The 12,711-nt window shown below is 40.1% G+C and overlaps 1 protein-coding gene across 2 annotated transcripts; it reads right to left on the minus strand.

Annotated features, from left to right (window-relative positions):
• Window positions 1–2,451: 2,451 nt before the first annotated feature.
• On the minus strand, window positions 2,452–12,711 carry LOC311052385 (uncharacterized protein). 2 transcript variants are annotated; one of them, XM_084067320.1, is made up of 4 exons: window positions 12,206–12,711; window positions 6,851–6,935; window positions 4,153–4,434; window positions 2,452–3,891 (listed from the first exon to the last, which is right to left on the minus strand). In XM_084067320.1, the coding sequence occupies exons 1-4, from the start codon at window positions 12,542–12,544 to the stop codon at window positions 3,404–3,406; spliced, it is 1,194 nt and encodes a 397-aa protein (XP_083923446.1). In that variant the 5' UTR covers window positions 12,545–12,711; the 3' UTR covers window positions 2,452–3,403. The 2 variants fall into 2 exon arrangements, with proteins under 2 accessions (XP_083923446.1, XP_083923445.1); XM_084067319.1 differs by having other exon boundaries at window positions 4,132–4,434.

The following is a 12,711-nucleotide window of genomic DNA, read 5'->3' on the forward strand; positions in this document are numbered from 1 at the left end:
TTTATGTTTATAATGTAACAGTGAAACATTCAACCTTGATTCCATATTTTAATTTTTCTTAAGATAAGAAACAGTATAAATTTATAGGCTCATTTAAAGGTTGATACGGCAATGACGTGGATTGTTTTATGTAAACATGTAGTCTTTTTTATTGTAAAGCCACAGTACACCAGAGTGATACAGTACAATAAAATTCTTGTTGTGAAAGCAAGTACCTTCTTGTAAAGTAGTCTGGCATGTCTATTAAATTCATGCAGTTTTAACATAATTCAGCACTATATGTGTTTCAAGTTTCAATTCAATTGTACAATGTGTGGCCCTTCACTCACTTTATCGAAGTCAGTATGGCCCTCTGGATGTAAATCTTGCCCACCCCTGTCCTAGAGACACACTGAGCCTGTACGTACAGGTTTAAAAGGTAACCTGAGTCAAGTGACGGCAGGGTTCATAGTCTACCTTACCCCTTGTGTTTTCATAAAACTTCTGTAATATTTAACTTCTTCTAACTATCATATCATTTACAATGTCATGCTTTATAATGTCATGCATATGGAACAAAGATTTGTTGTTTGATGCAACTGAACGATACAGCTAGCATACACCTCTCTGAGCAGGATGTGGCACGGGTGCAAGACAGGGTGACTATCAGGAAAGCAGCCGGAACGGACCGGATCTCCAGGTGGGTCAACAAGACCTGCACTGACCTCCTGATGCCAGTGTTCATAACCAAATTCAACATCTCCCTTGCTCAGTCCTTGGTCCCCTCTTGCTCCCAGACGTCCATCATTGTCCTCGGCTCGTACCCAAGAACACCTCCCCAGTGAGCCTGAACAACTACTTCTCAGTGTAGCACTGACTTCAGTATTCATAAAGTGCTTTGAGAGGCTAGTAAACGACCACATGTGCTCTCTCCACAGTACTCTGGACCCACTGCCGTTTGCCCACCATCCCAACAGATCCTCAGACAACACCATCTCCCAGGTCCTGCACGTCACCCTTTCCCACTGACTAGATAATAACAAGCATGAGGATATTTGATTGATTGATTGAAACCTTTGTTTCAGGGAAATCCATTGAGACCAGGGTCTCTTTTTCAATGGCACCCTGTGTACCAAAAGAACATTTACAACAATGCTTTTACAGACATGACAAAGACAACAAGGTACACATAGATAAAATGAAATAAAAGGTTGCAAAGATTATACATTAAAGCCAAATATTACACCAAGCAGGTGTAACTTATTCATTCCATACAGATGTATTAGTTATATTGTATTAACATACTCTACCACACAGATTAATAGTTGTATTGCATTACCGCATTCATACCATACAGATGAACTAGTTATATTGTATTAACTTATTCATACCATACAGATGAACTAGTCATCAACTAAAACTAACTACTGTATAATCATAGAGTTGAAGTCTTTGTTGATATTGTTTCAAAGAGTTACAAAGAGGCTCTAAAGTGAAGGTGACCCAATATGGACAAACAGTAAAGCCTGATTATACTAGTTGTGTGCCGCGATGTCACACAGCGAAAATAGCAGATCTACAACCTCCTAACATGTCACACAGTGACCTTGTATAGATCTGCTATTTTCAGTATGCACAACCAAACATACATGACGCATAAGGAAGAGGTGATGGATGCATTTTCTTAATTTAATATTGATAGTGAGAAACAATGTTAGCAAAGACTAGGGACATTATCTCTATATTATAGTTAGTTTTAGTTGATGACTAGTTCATCTGTATGGTATGAATGAGTTAATACAATACAACTATTAATCTGTGTGGTAGAGTATGTTAATACAATATAACTAATACATCTGTATGGTATGAATAAGTTAATACAATATAACTACTTAAATTGTATGGTAGAGTATGTTCATATAATGTCATTAGTGGTGGTTAGAGGTGGTCTCCCTACTCTTCCAATGAGAAATGTAGATGCTGTGGTTGGGTAGGACACCTACTGGTTGACAAGGGGTATTGCATGAAATCATAGAGTTGTAACATCAAACCCAGGTGGAATCCTACGCACATGCCCTTAATACCACCACTTTTTCTGAAACGCCTCCCTCCATGTTCTGGAGCCTTGAGTAAAATAAATGATAACTACACTGCCCATACACAACTACAGCCCATAAATATGATAGTTAGCCTACAGTACTCGCAAACAATGAGAGTGTTGCTCTTATAAGGAGGATGCAGGCTAAAGCACATCATGGCACTGGAAGCAAGCAAGCCTACTCTGGGGAGATCATCTCCACTGGACATTATATAATGGACCTATTACAAACCTGGATATGAGCAGTAGAGGACTATTATGAATGGGTGAAGTATGAACATGATTACATGCAAAACTGAGTCTGTATGTAATCAGAACTTTAGTTTGCTAAAGTATAGACAACAAGGCTAGGCTATAATGATCTGAGAATGCATCTGTTATAGGCTAGATCTATAGGCTGTATGAGGATATGCCTAACTTATACATAGCAAAGGCTGTGATTTGCGTATTGTGTTTGGAAAAAGGTTGTTTTATTAACAGCAAAGTCATTCAGTGTTTTTAATAACAGCTATGCATGACCCTGTGAACATTTTTGAAAGGTCAGTAAAAACAATAACAATAACTGAAACAATATGTTTGACTTTGATCAATGTCCTTTAAGCCCATAGGCTGCCTGCGCAACAGGAAAGATGCATTCAGATGTAATTATTGGCAGAAAATGTTCATTAATTACAAAAATAGCAAATCTACAAGGACACACCACATCACAATGAGACTGAGGTTGTAGATAGTTATTTTTGTGTGACATAATTGTATGACTAAAGTATAGAATAGGGCTTAAGTGGTTAATATAAGCATCTAATCAATCAATTTACTAATAATAATTACTTGCAACACACCATGCAGTTTGCCGTTTAATGTTCTTCAGATCGCTAGCAACCATTCTGAACCATTTAGTGATAGAAAGCAGGAAGGCATAGTCACCACATCACCTTCTTCACATGTTAAACTGTCGTTCTACAAGTCTACATTAGATTAGCGCTCTCTCTCTCTCTCTCTGCCAAGTGTACCGACAGACGCATTCCTTTATTTATGTTTCGTCAACGCGTCGAGGCAGCGACGTGTTGTGGGCTTGTAGATCAGCTGTTTGGGTTGGACTCCTGGGCCACTTGGGACTGTGATTCGGCCACTAGGATGGTATTCAGATGATAGACAAGCCAGTGGGCCAATCATGTGATGTCTCTCTGCTCTGTGGGTTCTTCTTAAGGATTGGTCCTCTCCACTTAGTGGCCAGTGGCCACCCAGCCCAAACATTACCGTAACTATCCTAAAACGGTGGCAAAAATACCCGAAAAAATACCTGAATACCCGAGAAAAAAAAAAGTTTTACAATTTTACCATTTTACTTTCTTCCACCATTAATGGTTCGGCCGACTGGGCAAATGTCCGGTATGCCAGATGCCCAGTCCACCCCTGGTCACAGTCTTTACAGTGGAACGGTTTTAGTTTCTCTCCAGTGTGGACAAGCTGGTGTATCTTGAGGGCACATGGCACATCAAAACCTTTCCTACACTGCGTACAGCGGAAAGGTCTTTCTCCATGGCCGGTGACAAGATGGTGTATCTTCAGACCATCTGAATGGGTATAACTCTTGTAACATTGTTTACAGAGGAAAGGTTTTTCTCCATTATGGACAAACTGGTGTCTCTTCAATGCACCTGGCTCGCCGAAACTCTTGTTACACTGGTTACAGTGGAAAGTTTTTTTTGTGTGTTTCCGCCTTATGTGTTCATGGAGACAGATCTGAGATGTGAAGGCACATGGACACTCAGAACAAGAGAAGGACTGAATCTGGGAAGAATGGGACCTCACTCCTGAGAGAGGGGGGGGGGTGGAGAGAGAGTCGGGGAGAGAGAGCAGAAGAGAGAAGGGGAGAGACAGGTTAAAGATGGTGAGTACAGGTACAACTTGAAAAGCTTCCATCATCAAACAAGTCCCTTGTTTGGGAGCACTATGTTTATATAACATGTTTAATATAATTATTTCTCTTTTATTCTCCTAATTTAGTCATTATTCCAAATCCCAGTTTCCCCCCACACATGTAGTTCCTGTACCTATGTTTAACACTGACTGACCTCCACTGGTCTCCTCCAAATCATCACCGTCTTCAGTGACTTCAGTGTCAGGTTCAAGCTTGACTTCAATTTCATAGCAGTGTGAAGAGATGTGTTCATCGTCAACTTCACTTTTCACTGCTAGTAATGTCAACATTGACCCATCAGGCTCCTTTATTCTTTGAAGTAGCTCCTCCTGTTCCTCTTTTATGTGTGGAGGCTCTGGTTCCTCCTGGAGCAGACTGGGACTCCACTCCTGTTCAGGAGAAACCTCCTCTTTACACACAACCATGTGCAGGATGTCTAGGAGCAGAAAAATAACATCATAGTCAACACTAGATTATCTTCCATTTACAAAATGAGCTATTGCCTACTAAGATCTAATCAGGCTTTTGTGTGCACCCCAGAAAGTTTTTAAGTTGCTTGATTTAATATTTAGATATATAACATTCATTTTATCAGACACACACCCTCCCTATATGTAACTTCAAACACAATTTTAACAATGTTAGATTCATGGAAAACACACATCCCTGGTTCCGGTGACTGATATTGGCCTTCTAATGTGTGAGGAGGCCGTGTTTTTTCAATTACCACGACTCTCGGTTAGTTACCGTTGGTGTTGGCTTGTGATGTCTGTGTCATTGAAGTGACGTCTTTGTTGAGTTTTCTGCCTGTGAAGGAGAATATGACATCCTTACGTTAGGTTTACTAATGGCATGTCATCACTTGGATTATGTTGTGAAATCAGTTGTATGTGTTTGTCAACTTGATGTTTTTTTTTTTTAATGATGTGTTCATGGAGGAATACCTGAGCTGTAAAAGCGTACGGACACCCTCTTGTAAGGACAAGAGAGTGTCTGACTCTGGGAAAACTGGGACTTCACTCCTGAGAGAGAGAGTTTCAATTTAAAAGTATGAAGGACTAGTTAGGGGCCAAAAAATAAATAGTGGGAATACTATTGTGTGATCGCTAAGGCGATCCCACAATAAATAGTGAAGATAACATTAAAGTGTGATTGCCTTTCTTCTGCTTCTTTCTGTTTGACCGAGACTTTGAGTGCCACCAATCAGAGTTGGAGTCGTTGCCCCTGTCGTCTTTTGGTTCCCAGCATGTACCAGAATGATTAACATTCTCCTCTTCATCACTGCTGCATTGCTGCAGGTGTGCTGGTGGATGGAGAACCTGGCGAACCATGTTCAGAGGGAGTTCGTGAAGGACCACCACTGGATTCATATTAGCCAGAAGAGGAGATAAATAAGGTATATTGCCTGGGAAGGAGAAAAGTTTGGAAAATATGACATCCTTGGGTTAGGTTTAATAACTGCATGTCACCACTTGGATTATGTTGTGAAATCTGTAGAGTATCTGATGTAGGCAGCAAGTTGACAGGCCTAGAGTTGGCATATATAGACGTTATAGGCTACCTGTCAGTCGACAGTCAACATGTTCATGTTTCCATATTTAAATGAATACAAGTTATGATGTTTAAGCTATGTGATATAATAGCCCGTATTGCTTTCTCCGCACGCTGAAAAACATCAGACCATTCTCAGCAGCAATGGAAATTAAAAAATATATAATATATTTGTGAACGGAAGTGCTAGCTTCCTCTCTCAGATTTCTGGGGGTGTAGTTCCAGACTCTATATAGCATTCGGAGATTGTGGAATAGTTGTCTGGCTACGCGAGACTACCGTGCGCGGGGCAATTCATGGTCGGAATATTGGGATGTCGGAATTATGGGTATAAAATGGCACAGTTGGAACATTGGGATTCCGGGATTATGGGTTTAATATAGTCGAGGATGTGTGGAGTGGAGAATTTGCTAAAGTACATCAATATTGAGGAAAGCTCATTTTCCGGTAAACAGATACCTGCCAAAATGGGCTTTTGGATATGGTAATGAGAATAAAGGATGTTAAAAAGGAATATTAACGCATAATGTAATGTATGCTATGCATATCGAAATCTTTTGCCAAAATTATCGCATAGTGAAAATTTGAACCAAACAGAACCAAAAAAGTGAAAGAAAGAGAGAGCACATGAAACTTACTGAGGTGTGCGTGGTCTTCAGGTTCCTCCAGTTTAATAGAAATGTCCCTGGCTGAGTCTGGAGAGTTCATCTGCACCTGCAGTCTGGACTCCACGGACTGGTCTGAAATGAAGCAATTGAATAATGACTTTAACTGGAGACCTAGTGGTGTCAAGAATAAAAATATTTGCAGAAGGTAAAGTAACTTTCCAACATATGAATCTTGGGTGCAAAGATTTTGAGACTTATACTATGGAAGAAATCACGCTCAACTTAAACTCGCCAACATTGCAGATGTACGGAAAGCTTGAATTATCCTCTTTGTATCTACCTATGTTTTTGTTTTATAAAGATCCATAGACATGTTATGCAGGTGATTATTTGGAGTTGGAGTTTGGAGAGTTGGAGATTCCAGATATTAAAGAGATCTAAGAGTTGCTTGCGGCTAGTCCAGACTATGGATGTGCATAACCGACCAAATTCTAAATAAAACATTCTACTGCAAATGTGTGTTTATCTCTTGTGATCAATTCATATTACTACCATTACCTTTCTGGCCTATTTTTGCACAATAATGTCACTGCCTATAGTGCCAGCTAGCAACTGTATTGTATGTTTATGTGACAATAAACACCTTGAAGCTAGAAAAGGGGAAGAAAGAGAGAGACAGACAGTGACACTTACTGAGGTCTGGCTGGTCTTCAGGTTCCTCTTGTTTCACTGAAACGGGTCTGGATGGGTCTGGATGGTTCTGTGGACTCCACAGAATCTGGAATGAAATCCCAGGAGTTTAGGATTCATTAAGAGGAGAAACTCCTCTTACACTCAACTTCAACAATAACAGACATTAAGGAAGGATTCACTAATTGTGTTAATAGCCCAATAGACCAGTCAACTGGTCAAGTTACTCACATGCATCACAGAGCACTTCATGAATATTCAATTATAATACACAACCTTTTTCACTTCAAGCAGCCCAGCAGTCTTGAATATCATGTAGAGAATATAATTAATATCTTAATTTAATTGTATCTCTGACAGACAATGTTCCTTCTTAAAAGGTAAGACGTTCTTTCCCCATTGAAAAATTAGTACATTATTTAGTAATGATTTGAGCAACATATACATGTTCACTAATGTCTGTTCAATGCTTGTGTAGTTGTTGCCCAAAACCCCAACGACCCCCTTTGTAGTGTTGCCATGTCCGCTTATTATAAGTGACTTTGGGCTTGTTTTTCTGTAAAGTAGCTTGTAAATATTGGTAGTTGCTTATTCGGGCTTGTTTCCTATTGTTGTTTAAACAGTGGTTCTCACACATCAAGTCCAGGACCATGGACCCCCAAATTAATATGTATTTTGTCCTGCAGACCCCCATCTGAAAGTGTTTTTGTGGCAGCCTGCCAGGGACCCCCATACAAGATGTATGTTGTTATAGTGGTACTAGCTGTAGAATAGAACTCTCGTAGACGTATTTATGATTCTGACGTTTTCAATCTACGAGAGCTGTAGGGTTCACCCCCATGGACACAGGGCCTTTCAGCACTATACCCCGTAGACACTCCAAACATGTACAAATTGAAAATAAAGGTGCTTACCCCCACGCCCCAAATGTTACTTCTCTCTACGGGGTAGTAGTTTAATGTAATAATCCATATATTTCAATAAAGAAGTGTTTTAATGCCGTCTGTGGCCGAACGCCATTTTCCACCCTCGTTTACTTCCTGTTTACATTTAGTGTAATTCCGGGTTTCACCGGATGCGCCCCGTCCCTACCGGCCATTTGGGAACTTCCGACAGAATCGGCCACAGACGGCATTAAAACACTTCTTTATTGAAAGATATGGATTATTACATGAAACTACTACCCCGTAGCGAAAGTTAACATTTGGGGCGTGGGGGCAAGCACCTTTATTTTCAATTTGTACATGTTTGGAGTGTCTACGGGGCATAGTGCTGAAAGTCCCTGTGTCCATGGGGGGTGAACCCTACAACTCTAGTAGATTGAAAACGTCAGAATCATAAATACGTCTACGAGAGTTCTATTCTACAGCTAGAGCTGCACCTTCATATAGTCCTTGGGCCAGACGAGATATCGCTACCACGAAGTTGGCAAAACCTTACCTATACTAAATTGTTTTTTGGGCCAATATAAGTAAATAAAAATATGATAGACTTTCCATAGGAGCAGCTTTTTATATTTTTTGACATGTTGTTATTTTTCTCTATAGGCGGATTTTCATTCATAGCCAACAGCATATTAAAAGTTATATAACACACTTTTTGGACATCACACTGCTCCTTTTTTTATAAATTAAACAAACCTGTGTCCAATTAAAGTAGTTGATGAAGTGGGTGTGGCCTATTTGGTGGTGGAGCAGTTTTTTCAGGAATCAAAGCTGAAGTAGTAGAGGCCCTAGGAGGGGTCCACGCGCGACTGCTTATTCTTTTTTCTAGTTTTGATTTTTGGCATCCATAGGACCTCTTATATTGGGATTTTGATGATCCCAAGAAAAAAAGTGGTCCCAAGTGTGTTTTTTTCAATGTTTTATTAACCCTATGAGACCTGCGGGATGGCTGGCTGGAACGCCGGCGAGACTGTCTTTCGGAGACTGTGGAACACTCAAATTTAGACGTAGCCCAAAGATAGAGATTTTGATTTGATTCCAGACAACCTCAGGTTTCCAATGGGACCAACCTTGTCATGCTACCTTGTCGGGAATGGGGCTAAATACCTAATGATTCAAAGTTAAGACAACATTTTGGCGAGGGAAAAACGACCATCACCATTTTCCAAATGGTCCCTTGAGCTGTCAATTCAATTTATGTGAATGAAAATGGGTTACATGGATACCTACAAGCCTCTCCTGTACAGACATGCCAAATGTATGCCTATCTCATGCAGTTCTGGGCAAGAACCATGCAGTGTTTTGCATGCAGTACAAATATGTAATTTCTGCCTATTGTAAAAAGGAGACCACTTCTAGGAGAGGAGACTGCATCTATAGCTGTATGAGACCACTGCACTGTATCTAGAAACCACTGTACTGTATCTAGACCACCACACTGTATCTATTGCTATATGATACCACTTTAATGTATCTAGAGACCACTGTATTGTATATATATATTGTATATATACCACCGCACTGTATCTATTGCTATATGAGACCACTTTACTGTATCTAGAGACCACTGTATTGTATATATACACCACTGTACTGCATCTATTGCTACATGAGACCACTGTACACTACTGCATATATATGAGACCACTGTATTGCATCTAGACCACTGTGCTGCATCTATATCCCACTGTACTGAATCTATAAACCACTGTGCTGCATTCAATCCCACTGTACTGAATCTATAAAATACTGTACTGCATGTATAGACCATTGTACTGCATCTATAGACCACATACATTGACCACTGTACTGTATCTATAGACCACTATACTGCATCTCAACTCAACACAGCTTTAAACATGTATATATAAAGCACATTTAACATGACTATGTCGCCACAAAGGCTTGGTAGTAGTATGCAGTACAGTGATCTACAGATGCACTAGAGTGATCTACAGATGCACTAGAGTGATCTACAGATGCAGTAGAGTGGTCTACAGATGCACTACAGTGGTCTACAGATGCAGTATAGGGGTCTACAGATGCACTAGAGTGGTCTACAGATGCACTAGAGTGGTCTACAGATGCAGTAGAGGGGTCTACAGATGCAGTAGAGGGGTCTACAGATGCACTAGAGTGATATACAGATGCAGTATAGGGGTCTACAGATGCAGTATAGGGGTCTACAGATGCAGTATAGAGGTCTACAGATGCAGTAGAGGGGTCTACAGATGCAGTAGAGTGGTCTACAGATGCAGTAGAGGGGTCTACAGATGCAGTAGAGTGGTCTACAGATGCACTACAGTGGTCTACAGATGCAGTAGAGTGGTCTACAGATGCAGTAGAGTGGTCTACAGATGCAGTATAGGGGTCTACAGATGCAGTAGAGTGGTCTACAGATGCAGTATAGGGGTCTACAGATGCAGTATAGGGGTCTACAGATGCACTAGAGTGGTCTACAGATGCAGTAGAGTGGTCTACAGATGCACTAGAGTGGTCTACAGATGCACTAGAGTGGTCTACAGATGCACTACAGTGGTCTACAGATGCACTAGAGTGGTCTACAGATGCACTAGAGGGGTCTACAGATGCAGTATCAGTGTCCAGAGATGTCTACAGATCACGACAGTAGTCTACAGACATACTAGAGGGGTCTACAGACACACTAGAGGGGTCTACAGATCACGACAGGGGTCTACAGATGCACTACATGGTATACAGATGCACTACAGTGGTCTATCGATACAGTACAGCAGTCTATAGATACAGTAGCTAGTCTATAGATGCAGTACAGTGGTCTTTAGATGCAGTACAATGGTCTATATATGCAGTACAGTGGTTTATATATTCAGTACAGTGGGATATAGATGCAGCACAGTGGTCTAGATGCAATACAGTGGTCTCATATAGCTATAGATGCTAGGGGTGTGCCGATATATCGTCCCGCGATATATCGCAATACGTTTTCGCGACGATATGTATCGTTTTGGAAAAAAAAAATATCGTTTTGATTTTTTTTTTTTTTTTTTTTTTTTTTTTACCAATCAAAATAATCAGGCATGCAAACAGCCCCGAGGTGAAAAGGGTGACAACATGTTGTTTTTTTCCGGTCAGGTGTCACACTATTGCCCTATTTGGATTCAAAACGGCTGAAAAGCTACAAGTTTGCATGTCTGAATAATGCAAAAACAGAATTATTTGTTTGCATTTCCTTTTTTTCTCCCCTATTTATTTTCATAATAAAAAAAGTGCGTATCGTATCGAAGTTGTGAGCCAAATATCGTATCGTATCGTTTCGTGAAATTAGTGTATCGGCACACCCCTAATAGATGCAGTACAGTGGTATATATACACAATACAGTGGTCTCTAGATACAGTAAAGTGGTCTCAGATAGCAATAGATACAGTGTGGTGGTCTAGATACAGTACAGTGGTTTCTAGATACAGTACAGTGGTCTCATACAGCTATAGATGCAGTCTCCTCTCCTAGAAGTGGTCTCCTTTTTACAATAGGCAGAAATTACATATTTGTACTGAATGCAAAACACTGCATGGTTCTTGCCCAGAACTGCATGACCATCTTGGATGGCATCTTGAAAATTATGCCTTTCTGCTAAGTATATTTTCCTGGATATTTGGGATGTTCTCAAGCATGCCTAAAGGTACCAGAATCAATTGAAAATCCTTTTGTGTCAATGTTTAGGGAGGTTTTTTCAGTGTAAAATAACATTTTGGTGGTGGGAAAATTAGCATGTAAAACAAAATGGAGAGGTTCAGTAAGTTACTTCTGGATTATGGCACAAAAGTAGAATGTATTCAACCTTCATACGATTCAAATAAAGCCCTAATATTTCAAGTTAGAGTAACTACCATAAGTAATACAATTGAGAATCTTGAGATTAGATGAAATGAATTATGTGTAACACCTACTATTTTCTTAGAAATAGTGGCTCCTGTGTGGACAAACTCAGAATACTATTTGCATGTGCAACATTACAAATATGTGGGACAACAGAGAAAAAAAGTTTGTTTCAGATAAAATATGTGTTTCTGATTTCTAGATTTGTTCGGTATTCAGTGAGAACTACAATACAATAGTATAACCAGATACAGTAGTCTATATGAACGTGAAAAGAAAACATGAAATAGTGAATCTACACACTATATCGAATGAATAAAGTATTTTGAATAACATTCAAAGCATGACACCATGTTTGAATTTGAAAATAGACTACCATTGGTGAATAAACAGAGGTGAATAATACAAGCCATGGGTCTTTTGTTTTGCTTGAAAAAGACGCTTTAGATCCAGGCGTTGGAGACACTGGTACACAAAGTAATGGTTTGCTGGTGCATAGAAAGAAAAAACAGATAAAGTACACATCATAATAAATTATATTATTTGTAATGTTACCTCCACTGTAGAAGTTCGTGGAACTGCGTGTGACTTCAGTCTGGTCCGTTCGATGCTTTTTTTTTCTTTTCGCGGTTGTTGTCTGAGACCTGATCTTTTCTGCAACGGGGCAACAGATGTTGCTTCTTCCTTTTTTCTAAAATCCTCTGGCTCGAAGTGATCACTACAAACGAGTAATCCTTTGCACTGCTCGGCTGTAGTATTGGGCGACATGCGTAATGCAGCGAGCCAAAGTTTCCTCAACTCCTCTTCTAACGGTATACGATGCCAACTTTTAGACCTTTGCGTGTAACAGCCCCTTTTGGTAGCACAACTGGGATAAGCGCACTCCATCGTCATGTCGATAATAAAAACAAAAGAGTAGCTGCTAAAATAAGATGCTGCTTCGTCAGAAAGTACAGAATGAATGAACAACAAGACTCCACGCGCTGAAGGAATGTCAACAGAGCGCACACGGGTAGGGGAGGGGGGAAGCGCTCCTCGGGAAAACGCGAGAGGAAAACATT

Source organism: Gymnoscopelus microlampas, assembly GCF_963454915.1.
Source record: "Gymnoscopelus microlampas genome assembly, chromosome: 9".
Taxonomy (NCBI): Eukaryota; Metazoa; Chordata; class Actinopteri; order Myctophiformes; family Myctophidae; genus Gymnoscopelus; species Gymnoscopelus microlampas.

Bases quoted from the DNA above. Each gene is read 5' to 3' on its own strand.
- LOC311052385 (XM_084067319.1), bottom strand. From the start codon at position 12,544: ATGACGATGGAGTGCGCTTATCCCAGTTGTGCTACCAAAAGGGGCTGT. The intron at 6,936-12,205 runs GTAACATTACAA...ATTTCATTCCAG, and splicing joins CACGAACTTCTACAGTGGAG to ATTCTGTGGAGTCCACAGAA. The intron at 3,892-4,131 runs GTACAGGAACTA...CCCCTCTCTCAG, and splicing joins TCAGTCAGTGTTAAACATAG to GAGTGAGGTCCCATTCTTCC.